General features: G+C 42.0%; 1 protein-coding gene across 3 annotated transcripts in view; it reads right to left on the reverse strand.

Annotated features, from left to right (window-relative positions):
- LOC147126165 (uncharacterized) overlaps positions 1-19,544 on the reverse strand; it is a 34,559-nt gene extending 15,015 nt beyond the window's left edge. Inside the window, exon 1 of one of the 3 annotated variants that reach the window (XM_086023207.1) lies at positions 19,396-19,544. Coding sequence is in view for 1 of the 3 variants with exons in the window: in XM_086023206.1 (XP_085879332.1) it covers positions 3,875-3,881 (7 nt within the window). In the remaining 2 variants the exon portion in view is untranslated. Of the gene's footprint in view, positions 1-3,874; positions 3,933-15,273; positions 15,481-19,395 lie in introns of those variants that run through there. The other 2 variants (XM_086023209.1, XM_086023206.1) reach the window with 2 other exon arrangements.
- Between the last annotated feature and the right edge of the window lie 203 nt (positions 19,545-19,747).

The raw sequence follows: 19,747 nt of genomic DNA on the forward strand, positions 1-19,747 counted from the left end.
GTCTGTAGTTATGGCCACATACAGTGGTTGACCCGCTCAAACGCTCGTAGCATCTCCTCTTTTATTTGGTTATGGTTACTCTCGAGTTGGGGCGTGATTGTTTTGCGACTTAGCACCGTGTACTCAGGCTCGAAATACAGCATTCATTTTTCGAACCCTTTGCCCTCAACAAAAGAAAGCGGCAGCATATCGCTGGCAGTCATTTCACAAATTAGTTGGGTAATCATTGCTGTGCGGTGAGCATCACAGCGCCTGGAACAAACGCTCTCATGCTCGTCTGCCTGGCCCCGCCACCGTGCCCACTGGGACCGGCTCCGCCATCATCGACCTGTAGCTTCAGCATAAGCTGGCTTACAACTACTCTACCGGAGCGATGAGAAACCACATCCAAAGGAATCAATTCAATGTGCGAAACGGTGCTGGGTTTTTTTTTCGTGGTAACTTCGACATTTTCAGAATTTACTTTCCTTCCCCAAACGTAGTGTCCCCGCCCCCTACTATGTGTACGTGTGGGCGGGGGGGAGGGGAGCAATTCTCTCTCTTGGTGCTCAGCTTGTTGACAGAGGCAGAGGCGTGAGGAACAAGATGCGTGATACTTAATGCAGTGTTTAACCGACTAATAAAATACTAAACATTTAATAAATCGTAGACTGTTAAACGGTTAAACGACTAGCCGCGCACATCCCAAATAAATATATATATATATATATATATATATATATATATATATATATATATATATATATATATATTTATTTATTATTTATATATTAACCGTCTACGATTTATTACATGTTTAGTATTTTACTAGTTGGTTAAAAGCTGCATTATCTCGTTCCTCACGTCTCTCTGCCTCTGTAAACAAGCCAAGCACCAAGAATCCTCCTCTCTCCCCGGCCCACACGCACACATAGTAGGGGGCGGCGACACTAAGTTTGGGGAAGAAAAGAGATGTCGAAGCTCCCACGAAAAATAACGTCACCGTTTGGCAGTATTTTGATGCACAGATGACAACAAGGTCGTCTGTAGGCTTTGTAAGCATAAACTCGCTTACAACCACTCTCCCGGAGCGATGAGAAACCACATGTGCGGCGCGCAGCCTTGGGCCACATCCAAAGTAAATCTCGATGTGAACCTGCAGGTCGAGGGGGGCGGGGCCAGTCAGACGAGCATGAGAGCGTTTGTTCCAGCCAGGCGCTGCGATGCTCACCGCACAGCAAAGATGACCCAACTAATTTGTAAAATGACGCGATATGCTGCCGCTTTCTTTTGTTGAGGGCACACGGTTCGAAAAAATGTATGCTGTAGATCGAGCCTGAGTAGGCTATGTGGTGCCAAGTCGCAAAACAATAACGCCCCAACTCGAGAGTAGCCATAACCAAATGAAAGAGTAGATACTCCGAGCGTTGAGCGGGTCAGCTATGTGGCCAATGCCTTAACTACAGACGGATGGATGTCCATAGCCACTGAATCTTACATGACTATAACGTGTATAACGTATGTGGACGAAGGACATCCCCGCAGCTGTGTGCTTCGTGCGCCTTGGAGGAAAGACACACAGCTGAAAGCTTGGCTGCTCTCCTGCGGAGTGTGATGGGTACGTGGGCACTAGAAAATAAAGCCGTCGCCTGTGTGCATGATAATGCACCTAACATATGGCGAATGAGACCCTGCTGGACTTGGAGTCTGCACCATTACTCATTACATTATTCATAATAAATGCCATACATTGCATTGGCAAATGTATCAGAAATGTATTTCTCTTTCAATTGTTCACTTTTATTCAGTCAGGTGTTGTACATCAATAGAATTTAAATTAACAAACTGTCCTGAATATTTGGGCTAAAATAGCCCCTACTGTAAATACACAAAACATTTGCATTTTAAACTTTGAATTCAATATGGATTAAATTTCAAGTTCTCTTGCTTGTAGACTAGTCGACTAGTCGCAAATAAAATTTGAGACAGTTGGCGGGCAAATTAGTCGAAATTCCCATCCCTACCTAGAACCATAGACGACAAAAACCCAAAGTTCTTAAAGTGCAATTACTAAATTTGAACACTAGATGCACAGAACACAGTTGATTTGAATACTATGAGCTCGCCCGCTCAGGCAATCCCTTAAACATGTAACAAACAAATACCAAAGTCAATGCTTCCACAATGTCCTTAAAAAACCTTTGCAGGTGTTTACAACCCTGCAGAAGTTTTCACAAAGCCCTTACAGAGCCTTGCAAATGCCTTCTGCAGCTGGCTTACGCCTCTACACATGCCTTTGCAATGGTCACGATGATCACAATGAAACATATTATGCTCAGAGACCCACAGTTGGCATTTGGTCATACAGTATTAAGAAATGAGATGAATAACAGTGTCTCAACAACAAGTGTGACTCTAACCTTTTATTTTACAATGATTACTGTTTTTATTAATTTTATACATTAACGGCTACATTATGCCGCCGTCTCTGTGTGACCTATATCTTTGCTGCTGTAACGATGAAAATTTCACCACTGCGGGATCAATAAAGGCCTTCTTATTCTTATTTCCTTCTGAATGTTGTAATGTAACAACAACATGATAATCAGATTGTTTTGTGTTTTAGTAGACAGTGCTTTGAAACTGCTTTGAGAGTCAATGTGACCCGCGGGTATTTGCTTCTCTCAAGATGTTAAGAATACCGCATGCGCAGTTGGAATGGAAACGCCTAGAAAAACAGAGGCTATAAAAAGCGGAGTCACAGAAACTCCACGCCCTTTTCTTTTGCCGATTTCAAGAAGATGCTTCGACCAAGGAATATATTTAGCATTTTTTCCTGAAATGGGATTTTATCCTTGGACAAATGGATTTATTCCTCATCTTTCTGGATATAACCAAATTATCTCTCCAATAAGGTAATCAAATGAAACAACTTGTTATCGCACATTGAAAAAGAGAGGCCGGTCGAGCGGCTGAATTTCGTTGTCTTCCCAAAATACCTCATTTTAATCAGATTTTGAAGTATTCTAAGGAACTGATCACTCTTAAAGAAGCTCACCTAAATTAGACTATCATTTAACCGCATTTATTCCCTTTCTATCATTTTTCTATTATTTACCATTTTCATTATAATTACAAATTATTTTAATATTTTATTCCTATTTCTTTTTTCTTTTCTTAATAAATCCTTATTATTACTATTATTATTAATCTGGTTTTGTACAATATAATTGAAGCAATGCTTATTTGAATCACATGATTATTGACTGTAAAGTCTGGTGAATTAAACTGTTGATAAGTGATTATTATCTGAATCATTATCACTATTAAAATAAATTCCTTTAATTTAAATTAATTTTATTTGTGTCATTCTTATGATTTAATTCATTTATAATCTATCAACTATTTTTTCGATTAGTCGATAAGCCTAACAATTATTTTTTGGGCTAATCCAGCAATTTTGGGGTTGACAATTATTAAGTTACAGAACCACTTCTGAAAATATTTATTATATTTTTTTTCGATTAAAGTAAAAAAAACTTGAAATTGAATGAACACTCACATCTCTTTTAGGCATACATCATAATGTGTGAACACGAATGAAGTATTTCTCTGTCCATGCATTACAGTGAAACAATGTATGAGGTCAAGTTAAACAGCCCAAGTATAACTGAAAAAGTAAATAACTCATAAATGAGGAACATCCATCCATCCATTATCGATACCGCTTATCCTCACAAGGGTCGTGGGGCGTGCTGGAGCCTATCCCAGCTGTCTTCGGGCAATAGGCGTAGACACCCTGAATTGGTTACCAGCCAATTGCAGGGCACACAGAGACAAACATCCGCACTCACAATCACACCTAGGGGCAATTTAGAGTGTCCAATTAACCTACCAAGCATGTTTTTGAATGTGGGAGGAAACCGGAGTACCCGGAGAAAACCCACGCAGGCACGGGGAGAACATGCAAACTCCACACAGGGAGGCCGGAGTCGGGATCGAACATCAGGTTGCTTTCACCTTAAAATAGACAGATAAAGCAGAGCGCATATTGAAATTTATCACAATGATTTTGAAAAGGCATACATATATTAGTGCAGTCACGGACTATGGTAAGCAGGCCAGTGTTTCTTCTAGGTTTTTTGTTTTTGTTTAGTTTTTTTTTAAGCAGCGGAAGCAGGACATCATCCTAAATACGATGAGCATGCTGTGTTGTGCCCGGGGTCTGCACAAAGACTGTGAGACAGAGCTTTCCGGGGCAGCCGCGGTTTGGATAAATAAACAGATGTCGCGTGTTACCGTTTGTGGGTAAATAAAGAATTGGCCGGCCTGGCAGGATGACACCAACCCCAACAGAATCATCAGAGACTCTGACATCGAGTCCGAGTGGACCATGTTTTGTGCCTCCATTGTTGAGGCGGCCGATCGGAGCTGTGGCCGCAAGGTGGTCTGTGCCTGTCGTAGCGGCAATCCCTGTATCCGCTGGCGCTGTCCAGCTGAAGGAGTCCTATCGGGCCTTTTTGGCCTGCGGGACTCCGGAGGAAGCTGACAGGTACCGGTTGGCCAAGCGGAATGCAGCTCTGGCAGTTGCTGAGGCAAAAACTCAAGTGTGGGAGGAATTCTGGGAGGCCATGGAAAATTCCGGACGGCTTCGAGGAAATTCTGGTCCACCATCCGGCGTCTCAGGAGAGGAAAGCAGTGCCCCATTAACACTGTTTATAGTGGAGGTGAGGTGCTGCTGAGCTCAACTCGGGACGTTGTGGGTCGGTGGGGAGAATACTTCGAAGACCTCCTCGATTCCAAAGACACGCCTTCCACTGAGGAAGCAGAGCCTGGAGACTCTGAGGTGGGCTCTCCTGTCTCTGGGGTTGAAGTAACCGAGGTAGTCAAAAAGCCCCTCGGGTGGATGAGATCCGCCCGGAGCTCATAAAGGCTCTGGATGTTGAGGGGCTGTCATGGTTGACACGCCTCTACAACATCCTGTGGACATCGGGGACAGTGCCTCTGGATTGGCAGACCGGGGTGGTGGGCCCCCTTTTTAAGAAGGGTGTGCTCCAATTACAGAGGGATCACACTCCTCGGCCTCTCCGGTAAGGTCTATTCAGGGTGCTGGAGAGGAGGGTCCGTCGGAAGGTGGAATCTCGGATTCAGGAGGAGCAATGTGGTTTTCATGCCGGCCGTGGAACAGTGGACCAACTCTATACCCTCAGCAGTGTCCTCGAGGGTGCATGGGTGTTCGCGCATCCAGTCTACATTAGGCTTGTCACGATACCAGAATTTCAACTTCGATACCGATACCAAGTTCAGTATCGATACTCTATACCATTTCAATACCACACGTAACAAATTAAAGCACAGGCTTTTTTTTTTTTTTTTACTGTAAAACTTTTTTATCGCCAAAAACTTAAATGATCATTAATTCAATAGTTTTTTTAAGAGGTAGTGCAAAAAAATCGTACAACTTCAGTATTTAACTTCGACAACCCTCTGTACAGTCAGTGCCTGGAACCAATGACACATTTTAAGTTGCCTGAGCCTGGAGTAGTGCAAAACAAAGGAAGAAGTAGTGCAAAGAACAAAACACACAAAAAAACATTATTAATCTGTAAATTGTCTGAACTAGTGCAAAGAAATAACCATAATGTGCAACACCAATGGCACATGATTTTCAAGTTGTTTGAGGTAGTGAAAAAGAATAACACCCACCACTCACAGTAACATAAATTGACAAAAAAAATCTGTAAGTTGTCTGAGTATCTAGACCCACATATTAAGGCAAACCAACAAGTCACAGATAATAATAATAGTAATAATAAAAAATTATTTGTTTGGACAGACTAGAGAATGAAGTGACACGACTATGAGAGGCATTAAGAAGAATGCTCCTAGCAGCAACAAGATTGGAGCGTGAACTTGGGAAATTGAGGAATGTAGTTGCTAAACTTTCTTTTGAACAAATAAGATATGTACATATGTTTGAGGAACAAGGACGACTGGTTAGAATATTACAATGTGGAATTGTCTATCTGGAAGATAGAATGCAGGAATTACACCAACTTTTGCGACTGCCAACTACTGTTAAAAAAAAAAAAAAAAGAAGGCTTGGCTCAGAGAGCAGAGTCTGAAGCTAAACCAGAAAACCTTGAACCTCCGAGCTCTGACAGAGGCGGAGCTACCCATTAGACAACAAATTTGCTGCTGATTGGACTACAGGGTATGACAATCTTAGCGAGGAGGAGCAAGAAGCAAAGAAAAACGGAACAATCTAGATCGAGCAACAGTTGAGAACCAGTCATACGACCCTTCACTTCTAACCAAGAATAATGGATCAAGGTTGTCGCAATGCTCAATTTGAAACAGACTCCCGAACATCAGACCTCAGAGAACGCCTAAGTGAGATAGGAACTGCAGTTGAAGATTACAAATATCATTGGACAGGGTAGAAGGACGGGTTTCTAGATTAGAATACGAAATGGATATAGCAAAAAAAACATGAAATATTTTTTTTGCCAACCTGAGTGCAAGCCCATTCAAGAGGAACTACAAACAGTTACAAAAATTCTCCGTAATAAGGTTAAATACCTAGACGCAGTAGTGAGCGAGATGAATCGCACTTGCGTAGGTATCTATGCCTTCCAAAGAAAACAAGAACAGGCTGCTGAAGGAGCCACCGGAGACGATGAAGGGGAAACAGTACCTGACGGGCCATAGAGGAATAACAAAAGAAAATACAGACAACTGGACTTCATGGTATGGCCAAACATTTTTTGGGGACAAAAGTTAATTGAAGTGTGCAAGACCAGCCCCTAGTGAAGGGGCGGAGCTAACACGACCCTAACCAAGACGAAGTAAATTTTGATAAAGCAGTTGTGACCAGGAGCAGACGAAAACAGAACGATGGCAAAGCGGAAAGCAGAGAGTGGATTTTTGGGGCTTCCACATCATATGCTTAAAAGATTGGAATTGGACGAAATCAATTCTTCTCAGCCTGCAGCTTGGTATTTATTCTTCATTTTGCATTTTTAAAGTTAAATTGATTGTGTAACAAGTATTTAGAAGTGTGTGAACCATGTCGGGGTTTCGCAACAGCGTAACAGAGGCGCAAATCCCCCCCAAAATAAAACTGTACAATAAATATCCTAAAATAATCATAATAATCATAATAATCATAATAATAATAATAAGTCAGACGCTGCTTTGCGGTTTTTCACCTATCACGCCGGATTCTGGTCCCCATTAACCACAATAAATGAGGGATCACTGTACCACATATCCCTCAGAATCCAAGAAGAAATGGATCCCAAACGTGGATTGACAGGCCTTCACGCTATCAAAGAATAATAGTCTTCGTACAAATATTTTGCTTGCTGCAAACAAAAATAAAGATTGTCAGAAAGAATTGTCTAAAGATTGGCAACCTAAAACCAATGTGGTACGCCAACTCCAGCTGCAGATCTTTGCCAGATAAAAGTGATGGATACTGGGTAGGGAAACACGGAGATGACAAGGACGAGGATTTTGTCTCGACAGTGTACGAGTACCATAAATATACACCCTTGCTACTGGATTGTTAGAAAATATTGTCAAGAACCCTACCATGTGCTAATCGTGATCCGCCCAGACCCGCACTCCAGGGGCCATTGGAATATGGCTATATAGGATATCGGGATGAAGTGGATTACGAACATTGGCTGAATGCATCTTTTCCTTGACTATGGGAAAAGGAACTAAAAGTATATGTCCCAGAAGAAATTCCAGTTGGGCCAGTTGTGGAAGAAACGAGAGCCCTCTATCAATTAAAACCAGTAAGAATAAGAGGTAAGATCTTAAGGCCAAGCCCGAGTCCGAGTGGGCCTAAAATGTCAATCATTACGTTCAGGACGGGTCGGGCCGGGCTACTCTCTCGCTGACTTTTTTTTTTAATAAACATATGTTTATAAAAATGTACACTAATACGATGTGTGGATAATAAACTAAGGAATAATTCTTATAAAATAATTTGATAAAACAGAGAAGGCGCTGTAAGGTAATTGCTATTTAACTACTAAACAGGAGCCGCAGAGCCAGAGCACGCTTTGCGAACGTGACAGAGCCAGAGCATGCACTGCGCACGTGAACGGCGCCCTCTTAATAATCTTTCCCTCCGCAAGTCCGCATCTATTTTGACCTGGTATCCCCGATATGGAGCAGCAAGAAGTCAAGGATAAATTAAAGAGAGGAGAACTGAAAAGGCAAACACGCACCGGTAAGAGCGAGGTGGGGAAAAGCTTCAAATTGTTGAAAATGCGACAGAAACCTGCGTTAGCTTCGCTGAATGTCGTCGATGCGGCGCTTTGCCTTCATACGTTCATAAAAAAGTCCGTCAATGATGGAAAATTGTCGGTTAATGTAACCTCTGCAGTCACAGAAAAATAAAAGATGTAAATGTTTATACAGTCTTGTTTAACTTAGATTTCGTTTCAAAAGACAGGCTTTAATTTGTTGTCATAAATCACCCCTCCTCCTCCCGAGTCCTTACAAATAAAATATGACATTTCCGGTTTGCTTCGGGCTCGGGCCTGCAAATCAAGTTAATTGGTTGGGCTAGGGCTGGTTCAGGTTTTAATACCCGCGGGCCTGGGTCGGGTCGGGCTGGATTTTTTGGGTCCGATCTTACCTCAAGTAAGAATTAGAATGTGGACTCAACGCCTTCCAAATCCTGATGATTTGAAGACAGTGCCACAGAGAGATTTTGCGGCCATCGACCGTTGTGTGATATTAAAGAGATGGCCATGTTTTCACTAACAAGTCAAAATGAAAATAGTTGCCGTTTTCTATTTTATCAATACATTTGGGAGAAATTAGGAAATAAGTGACTCCATGAAAAACGCCTTTTGTTAATGAGGCAAATGGCCGCGCCGCCTACCATTCTATCCTTGCTCGGTCGGAGTCACTGGAGGGACCGATTACAAAATTTCCATTGGAAATCATTGTACTTTCATTGCTTATAACGTCCAAAAACGGTGATCAATTGGCACCAAAATGTATGTGGCCATCCCTACTAATGCCCACTTCAACATATCAAAAGGATTAACCTCTCCATGGCTGATTTATATGAGAATGAGGAAATGTGGAAGTGTGCAGAGCTACATGGATTTACACTGCTTCTTTGCTGATCACGGTTAGGACTGGCGAGGCATTGAACACCAGTCAGGATATTTACAGAGACTGAAGTGTTAATGAGTAGACGTGCACATTTCTTTGGATTGGATGAGGAGTAGCCCAAGTTTTTCGACCTACAACACGCCGTCCAATTTAGAACGTAACAGCCGAAATGGTGCGTTCCAATGCGGCCGCACTCGGCTGAAAGCACATGCCGCTTCGCAATGATGCGCACGTTCAAGACAGCCCCGGTGTTCGATGAGGTCTTGGCTCATTCTTACGGCGAAGCTGTGCGGTGTCGGGACAACGCACGCGACTGCTTGGGAGGCAACCCTGCGACATGAAGATCGACGCAGGCTGGACGGACAGTGAGGAGCTAATGTTGTTGTTTTGCTTTAATGGCCTGAAGCTAGTTTTTGCTATTAGCTGCGCCGTTATCCTACTGTTAGCCGAGGAGGGATAAAGATCCATGCCTGTCTGATGGCTGCCTGCTGCTTGCTCCCAGCCGCCGTCTGCCTCCTGAGTTGACACGAATTTAGCGTAGCTAAATGTCAGAAATATAACCAGTCTGGGTTCGTGTGCGCATTCATGCTCTTGTCCGCTTCAGCTTGTGTAATTGGAGAAGCAATCGCCACGGTATTTTTGATTTCGTGGAGGTGATCATGATGAAAATAAAGGTTGGGGACCAAAAGCTGTTTGCTTCCGTGACTACCGGCACACACTGTATATTGGAAAAGGCTGCACAACGTCACAACGTCAGTTCAGTCACGCATGCGCTTCAGCTTGCCTATCCCAGCTGTCTTCAAGCAGTAGGCGGGGTACACCCTGAACTGGTTGAAGCCAATCGTAGGGCAAATTGCAATATCATTTAAAAGAAAATATACTACATGAGGTGCAACATTAGGTTAAATAAAAGCAGCGTTCATTGCCAAGTTTCACAGTAATGTCAATCAGATGATGCATATTGCACTTACAGGGTTTCCCACACCGTGTTAATAATTGGGCGCTGTACCTAAGTAAACAGACGGCCACCCAAGAAGATTTTAAGAGAATTTAATACAAATATTTATAAAAAAAAAAAATTTTAAAACGGGTCGCGACCGTAGACACCGCATGTAACATTATAATTCGTTGTAATTCGCCGTCACTCAAGCCTGGTTTATACGCGTAGCAAAAATGTGACAAGTTGGCCAATTCATCGCGCCAGACCTACGCAGCCGCTTTGCTGGTAGTTTTAATTCGCAGCTTTGGTGTACAACCGTTTGCTGTCAAATAATATTCAGCTATTGAACTGAACATGACACCCTCTCATCACCCCACCTGCTGCATGGCCTTTTTTTTTTTTTTGCTGCACGGATTTAAACCCTTCGCAAAATCATCATCATGTTAACTCAGGTGGCTACGCGCCGCAAAACAGGCAAGAGGAGACGTAGCAACAGGACTGACTCCAACCAAACAAGCACGTTGTGTGTGAAGTGAAGTTGGTTTCATGCCAAAAAAAAAAGAGTACTACAGATGCAGTATTTGCTTTGAGGATGTTGATAGAGAAGTACAGAGAAGGCCAAACGAAGCTGCATTGTGTTTTTGTAGATCTGTAGAAAGCTTATGACAGGGTGCCCAGAGAGGAACTGTGGTATTGTATGAGGAGGTCTGGAGTGGCAGAGAAGTATGTGAGAGCGGTGCAGGACATGTTTGAGGACTGTAACACAGTGGTGAGGTGTGCTGTAGGTGTGACAGAGGAGTTCAAGGTGGAGGAGGGACTGCATCAGGGATCAGCTCTGAGCCCCTTCTTGTTTGCTATGGTGATGGACACGCTGACAGACGACGTCAGACAGGAATCTCCATGGACTATGATGTTTGCAGATGACATTGTGATATGCAGTGAGAGCAGGGAACAGGTAGAGGAGAAGCTAGAGAGCTGGAGGTTTGTCCTGGAAAGGAGAGGAATGAAGGTTAGCCGCAGTAAGACAGAATACATGTGTGTGAATGAGAGGGACCCAAGTGGAAGAGTGAGGTTACAGGGAGAAGACATCAAGAAGGTGGATGATTTTAAGTACTTAGGGTCAACAGTCCAGAGCAATGGAGAGTGTGGAAAAGAGGTGAATAAGCGTGTACAAGCTGTTTGGAACAGGTGGAGAAAAGTGTCAGGTGTGATGTGTGATAGAAGAGTTTCAGCTAAAATGAAAGGAAAGGTGTAAAAAATCTGTGGTGAGACCAGAGATGTTGTTTGGTATTGAGACAGTGTCACTGAGGAAAAGACAGGAGGCAGAGCTGGACGTGGCAGAGATGAAATGCTGAGGTTCTCTCTGGGAGTGACCGGGAAGGATAGGATCAGGAATGAGTACATCAGAGGGACAGCACATGTTAGAGGCTTTGGAGATAAGGTCAGAGAGGCCAGACTGAGATGGTTTGGACATGTCCAGATGAGAGCTAGTGAATATATTGGTCGAAGGATGCTGCGTTTTGAATTGCAGGCAGGAGGCCTAGGGGAAGACCAAGGAGCAGGTTTATGGATGTAATGAGGGAGGACATGAAGATAGTTGGTGTGAGAGAAGAGGAGCAGAGGACAGGGTTAGATGGAGGCAATTGATTCGCTGTGGCGACCCCTGAAGGGAAAAGCCGAAAGGAAAAGAAGAAGAAGAAGATACTGCGCTGTGTCCGCCTTGACTTTATTCAATCAGTGAGCCTAGTGAACTCACCATAGTCTCCCAATTGCTTGTTCTTCAAATGTTGGATTAAGTTGGTTGTGTTGAAACCTTTGGCCATGCTCGCCGCGCAAGGTACCTTTTCATGGCATATACAGTATTACATGATGCAAACTCCACACACACAGCAGACAATGGTATGTTCACTCCAACTGCGGTGGTCGGAATATTCGATCAAAGCCTTTTATTGCCAATCAAAACATCCGATCAGCCACAGCTCATGCTTCGCAGCTGACGTTTATTTATATATTTATTTATTTGGCACTTTAATTTTCACATGAGAGCGACGATATACATATACAAATATACATACACAGACATACATATCCATACATACTAGGCTTGTCAAAAATATCAGTACTTACTCGATACTAAACATTTTGAACGGATACAATACTAGCTTGCTGTGGCATCGATATTACCGATACCAAACCACTGACTTCGATACCAACAGCGCTTTGCCAACGTCTGCTCCTAATGGTCTGCTGCTCCCGCACACACTGCCGAAGCCTGCCCCATGCATCCCTCCCTCCCTGATCTGCCGAGTGCAGACTGCTCGTCGACTCCCTAGTTAGCCGCGCCGAAAAGCTACCAATGAAGTACGACCAATTAAAAAAAAAAAAAAAAAAGAAAGTCTGCGCGCACGGCACGGCGCACACGGTACGGCGCGCACGGCACGGCGCGCACGGCACGGCGCGCACGGCACGGCGCGCACGGCACGGCGCGCACGGCACGGCGCGCACGGCACGGGCTCCTGCCGCCGGAGCTGCGTCGCAATAGCGACCTCTCGGTCGCTGATACTCCCCGGGCCACGGCCCGGCTCGCTCATTCGGCCGACACCTCGCCATGGAACTGACGCGATGCAGATTATGATCCAAAAATCAGAATCGGCTAAGTACGTCTAATGGCAACATTGAGCCAACAGGTTCAATACACAATTGCACCTATCCAGCTAATATTTAGCGTATAGCATATGCAACTGCAGCCTTTACATAAACACTGTACATACATATCATATGTTTACATAGACTGCTGAGATTGGATAGCCTTTCCTTGCTTGCCCAGCGTTGTGTTTGTCATATATATTTTCTTTCTAAAGCAATACAAGGTTAGCCAATCAATTGGTGTTCAGTAACATGTTTTGAGTGACAGCTGCATTATTGTATTGTCTTGAACTTCTCAAAAATAAAGCTTTTGTGAAATAATAATACGAGATAATAATGCAAAAAATTTTATTAAAATAAATACTGGTTAAAAACAGCCCTTTGAGTAATCCATGGTAAAGTTCACAAATAGTAAAAAGTTCATGAAATTGAAGAACAGAGAAGTTCATGTGAATTGTCCAAAAATAAATCCTTCTATTTTTTTTGTTAAGAATCGGAATTGCGAATCGTTAGGAACCAGAATCGAATCAAAACATCGGAACCGGAATCGTCCAAATTCAAACGATGCCCAACCCTACCTGCTACTGTTCTGGATAGCCAATAACTGAAAGTATTTTAAATAATCTCTTAATTTTTTTCATTATTACTATTGTTATTATTATCTGTGACTTGTTGGCTGGCCTTAATAGATAAACATGCCGGTCTAGATACTCAGACAACTTACAGATTTTGTTGTCAATTTATGTTACTGTAAGTGGTGGGTGTTATTCTTTTTCACTACCTCAAACAACTTGAAAATGATGTACCATTGGTGTTGCACAGTATGGTTATTTCTTTGCACTAGTTCAGACAATTTACAGATTAATAATTGTTTTTTTTTGTTTTTATTGTTCTTTGCACTACTTCTTCCTTTGTTTTGCACTACCCCAGGCTCAGCAACTTAAAATGTGTTCCAGGCATTGACTGTACAGAGGGTTGTCGAAGTTAAATACTGAAGTTGTACTATTTCTTTGCACTACCTCTTAAAAAAAACTATTGTATTAATGATCATTTAAAATTTTGGGCGCTAAAAAAAGTTTTACAGTTAAAAAAAAAAAAAAATGCCTGTGCTTTAATTTGTTCCGTGTGGTATGGAAATGGAATCGGGTATCGATACTGAACTGGGTATCGGTCTCGAAGTTGAAATTCTAGTATCGTGACAAGCCTAATACATACATACATACATACTAGGGCTGCCAAGAGTAGTCGACTAATCACGATGATGTCGACGATCAAAATCGTCAACAATTAATTTTAATCGTCGACACGTCATTTATTTATTCATTTATTTATTTGGCACATTATTTTTCTCTCGAGACTGCTGTGTCTCGCTCTTCTCCCACTGGCTGTTTTCCTATCTGCAACGCACATTGGTGGTCATCCGGGTGATGTGAACAAAAGCATTGTGGTTAAAGTAGTGTAAGCCTTACACTGTAAGGGCTAATTCATGTTGGCAACAGAGTCCCGAAAGTTACGGCGCATTTCACCAAATATACTCAATAGAATGCAAACCTGCCTTTCATGGCAGCATGATGGGGATGCCCTATCATTTAAAAAAAGGAAGCAAGTTTGTGCTTCTGCCTGCTTTCATGTCTGACTTAGGCACAGTTGTGTCTAGAAGCTAGCTGCAGTTAGCATACACACACAAAGGTTTGTGTTTGATGTAACGCTGTAACACAATGTCCAATTAACAACCAAAACTCTGTATACAAGTACTTCTTTTTGTATTCATGGATAATTTCACTGTATTAGTGCAACTCTGCATAGTGTATAGTTTTGGTTCAATTTTAAAACGCACTCAAGATATACAGCAAAAAAATTGAAGACCAGAGTATCGCCATCAATTTAAGTCGCTCCCTTATTTATAAACATGTCAGGAATAATGGCTTAAGTTGCAAAGTTTAATACAAGTTGATTGTACAATCGTCTTGTCTTCATGATTAGTTTGAACAGAAAGAATTTAAGCTGTAAGCGAATGAGACTTATTATAAGAGCAGCAGCTTGCCGCTGCGATTTATATATTATCCGATTAGTCGACTAGTCGCGAATACTGTTAGTAGGGGTGGGCGATCTGGCAAAAATATCAGATCACGATTTAAAAAAAAAAATAAAATCACAATCACGATTTTATCACGATTCTTTTTTTACATCATTTTTTTAATACTAATTTGCACATTTCTGACCATTTTCCTCATGTTAAACAAAATAAAACATTTAAAATGTGTATGAAACTCTAAAAGAAAAAAATACATTTGATGTCAGCTAAGCTTTCTGAACAGTTTTTAATTTGAATAGTAACAATTTTTATCAAGATGTGCAGTGAATGTAAACATAAAAGGTAACATAATGTTAACATAAAAACACGCAGGTCTGGTACTTTGAAGAGTCTTTTAAAACCCTCGTTTTCCACTGTTTAAATGGGAATCACTTCTTCGGCAAGGTAATAAGTCACTGCCTCAGTTACTTCTTTCCATGGCTTGCTTGTTTTTTTCATATGGAGTGCTCTTGTTAAATGTCTGTGTTACCGTGGGTTGCGTTAGCTTGGAGCTAGCGGCTGCCTCCGGCTACCAATGGTCTGATCTCCGTTTGCTTTGGCTGTCGGCGCTGACGTCCGCACCGAAATTCTGCAAACTTTGTAAACCGGTTTGAGCTTTCTCCTCCGAGGAAAAGCCTAACCAAATCGACACTGTGGATGTGGAGTTTCTTTTCGGGCTTCGTGGTGACTTTTTGCTCTCGCTCCCCGCTGTATACAAACAAACAGGGAGGTGGGGAGTGTCACGTACGCTGCACTGTGCGTGCTGTGATTGGTTGGTCGGGTATACGCGTCAGCGGCTTTGCGCCGCCATCGAGCTAAACTGTATAGAATGTGCCATGTAGACGATCAAACGATCTTCCATCTTATGAGATCATGAACGCGTTGAATCGCTTAACGATCTAATATTGTCATATCGCCCACCCCTAACTGTTAGTGATTAGTCGACTAGCAAAATAATCGTCATCCCTATATACAATACTGAGAGGGAGAAGGTTACTGCCAAACTTAGACATGTCAAGCATTTTGCAGCCACATCCGACCTGTGGTCAAGTCGCACCATGGAGCCGGATATGAGCCTGACGACAAGTGGCAACTGCGCACCAGAGTGATCAAGACAGCATATTTCCCTGAGGATGCTCTCTGCATGGGACCTCAAATAAGAGAACCTTGTCACCATCATAAGGGACAAGTTAAGCCCCTCTTGCTTTTAATCATCAGTGTTACACGGTCATTTTTGCACATGGGTAATGGCACTATTTAAAATGTTTGTTGAAAAGATGTAAAACATTGTCTACCTTTCATTTGACAGCACGTATTTGCAATTAGGCCTTCACGATGTGTTGTTTGAACATCGCGTTGGCGATGTGCGCATGTGCGATAGTCACATCGTAGGATGTGCGATGTTTTAACTTTTTATTTTTCTTAGAACACGCAAACCTTTGTTTTGCTTTATAAAAGCAGCAAGCTACTCCTAAAGGAAGCTTCAGAACAACAAAATATCCTTTGCGAACAGTGCCTCACCGTTGTTGCTGCAATCGCCGTCACAAGCCCCTGTATGACCAGTTCAAACTAAGAAGTGGGACCCTAGGTCATCTACTCAAAAAACAATTACAGACGCCTACGCCAGCATAACTCCTTATGATAAGAAGTCCAAACAACACCGACACATCACGGATGCAATATGTTTTACAGACCGTTTTAGTGATTGTTATATTTTTGTGAACAACTCAGTTGACTAATGCAGCTGCTCTTTAATTGTTAATATTTTTCTTCTAATTTGTTTACAACTTTGCTGCAGTTTCACAAAGTTTTTTTTTTTTAATCTTAATGTTATATTTTTGTAAACAACTCAGGCTCTAGTAAACCTGCTTTTTAATTTTTTAATATTTTATAGTTTAGTTTAAATATGTTTATAACTGCTGCTGCTTTAGAGGTTTTTTATTTCCTTCTATTTTTTTAAATGACTCAAGTGTCTAGTGCACCTGCTCTTTTTATTTTTTTAATATTTTGCTGCTGTTTACATTAAAGTGTGATATACAATGTTAAGTAATCTATTATGTTACAGAGGCACGACCTCCGTGATCCCTTTTATATACAACAATCATCATTCACAGATGAACCCCCTTAGTCTGGATTAAACGATATTATATGAATACAATGATGTCATGGTGAGTTAACCAAATTATTCCCAAACAAATCTATTCAAGTCATCTGGTGAAAATTCTATTTTTAACATCGCAATATATATCGCAAACCCCCCAAAAATCGCAATGTCATTTTTTTCCAACATCGCGCAGCCCTATTTGCAATTGTTTATTAGTTGTTAATTTAATTATTTTTTTAAGTTTATCATTTTGTTAACAAGCCACACTACCTCCTTTGCACATGGCAATATTTATATTTGTTTACAAAAGAAATTACCTCCACAAAGACATTACCGCCGAGTGACATTGTTCAAGTCATGCAAGCTATTATGAATGTTTATACTTGAAGGTTACAAGAGATTTTCATACTTTTATATTTCATTGAAAGTAAAGTGTGCCAGTTGGTCAATAAATCAACAAAAAAGCAGTTTATTTTCATTTCCTGCAGTTCTTTTCAGCTGGCATAAATATACAGTGGTCTGCGGGCAGGATTTATCGTGAATTTATCATTATCGAGGTAAAACTTCCCAATTTATCGTGATATTGATTTGAGGTCATCGCCCAGTCCTAACACATACACACATAAATATATAAATAAAGAAATATAGAGAGCGGCATTTGAACCCGGGAAAAAAAAAGGGGCAGCACCTTCGGAGGAACGCTTTACCCACTAAGCCACGAGCTGGCACACTTCACCCCGCGCAGAATTTGTATTTACAGATCTAAATAAATTATCCAGCGAGGGCACAAATTAGTCTGGACGCTTTTGGGAAGCCAGTTGACATGGTCACGATCGGGTTGTCCATCCATCCATTATCTATACCGCTTATCCTCACAAGGGTCGCGGGCGTGCTCGAGCCTATCCCAGCCGTCTTTGGGCAGTACGCGGGGGACACCCTGAATTGGTTGCCAGCCAATCGCAGGGCACACAGAGACAAACATCCGCACTCACAATCACACCTAAGGGCAATTTAGAGAGTCCAATCAACTTACCATGCATGTTTTTGGAATGTGGGAGGAAACCGGAGTACCCGGAGAAAACCCACGCATGCACGGGGAGAACATGCAAACGCCACACACAGGGAGGCCGGGGCCGGGATCGAACTCACGACCTCTGAACTGTGAGGCGGACGTGCTAACCTGTCGACCACCGTGCCGCCCCTGACAGTTTCAATCTTCGCAAAACGGTTAATTGTCCAAGTTGTCAATAATACAACACAAACAGCTCGATTTCCACTCAAGAGCTGCAAGGAAATTGTGAATATTACAAAAAAGTAGTAATCAAATTAAAAACGGTGACAGGGGGACTTGAACCGCATGACAGAATGGTACCATTCGTTTGTTTTCGCTGCTCTTCTCACTAGCCTACATGATGCAGTGCTGCAGAAGTTAGAGCTGGTCGTTCAAAAAGGTGCCCTGGCGCTAGGGATGTTGCAAATTCTGATGTTCTGGTGATGTTGCCCAAGTCGACTAGTCCACATGTGCTGCTCCGTGTGATTATGAATGAGTTGAAAACAATGCGATCAGATGGACAAACTGCGTATCTTCGTGTCAGACTTATTGAGCATGGAGCTGATTACAATATTGCTTCAAACACGTAAATGCTTTTTCTTTTCTTAAATTATTTTTAACATCACTTATGTTTACATCTATGCATACCTGTACTTGTCATCATTGATTTCTGTGCCTATGAGTCCAAGGGAGTGTAATGTATGAACTTTAATGTGAATACAACACAATCGTGACCATGTCAAGTTCCTTCCCAGAAGCCAGTTCATATATCTATTTTTATAGTTGTATTGTGTTTCCAATTTCTTGCAGGCAGTTAGGTGTTGTAAACGAGATGTTTGATTTCAAGTGTTCATAGAATTGAACAGTTGTGCAGTTGAACAATTTTGATGTACCTCGTGACGAATCTGCAGACAGGAAACACAAAATTACTGGACTGACTGACATTGCCTTAACGGCGCAACTCGAATAGGGAGCCAGTTAATCTGGAAGCCAGTTGAACCGTAACACCTGCCTCGACGAAGGAACAACGTTGTTTCTACGGTGGCATGCACATTATGTCCACTCTTTTCATGTTCACATAAAATTTTATCTATTAGGACACTGTGTCTTATTCCTAACCAGGCGTGTGCTGGCCACCGTAAAACCACGTAAATACGATTAAAAAAAAAAAAAACATAAAGCAAAAAATTTACAAGCTAAAACACGCTGCGGGAAAAACCTCAGCACTTGTTCCACTAACGAAGTGAGTAATCGATGCACTGAATAAACCGGCTATTTTGTGTAGGTTAGTTACGATGCCGCAGAAACAGACGTTCCAGTCGGGAGGTACATTGGAATTCAAACTCGGCTGCCTGGCGCGCATTTTGCCGCTTACTGGCACCTCGCGGTATTAGCTCGCAAAACTTTTCGGTTTAAGCACAAAAGAATATAGATTGCATCAGGGAAGTTCAACTTACACACAATGTCGACCCTCCACAGCACTTGTCCAATGAAGTCGCTTCTTCGAAGTGTCTGGTCTGGAACACACTTTCACGAAAGTGGAAGACACGCTTCCACACACATTCAAAGCGACGGTGGCGACTGTCTTTTTTTTTTTTGTTTTTTAAACAAACTTTATTGAACAATCAAAACAAGACATTACTGATAGAAATAGAACTGATACAAGACAATATTACTGACAGAAGTCAAGTAAAATCAAGTAGATGGAAACCAGTTGGGGGAAAAAAAGTCTTTTTTTACTTGGAAGCCCCATTCCCGCCAGTGGATTTTTTTTTCCTGTAAGGAGCCCTGTTTCGGTGTTTTTTTTTT

Source organism: Filicampus tigris, unplaced genomic scaffold (assembly GCF_054856515.1).
Source record: "Filicampus tigris isolate MCC_2025a unplaced genomic scaffold, RoL_Ftig_1.0 HiC_scaffold_25, whole genome shotgun sequence".
NCBI classification, from domain to species: domain Eukaryota; kingdom Metazoa; phylum Chordata; class Actinopteri; order Syngnathiformes; family Syngnathidae; genus Filicampus; species Filicampus tigris.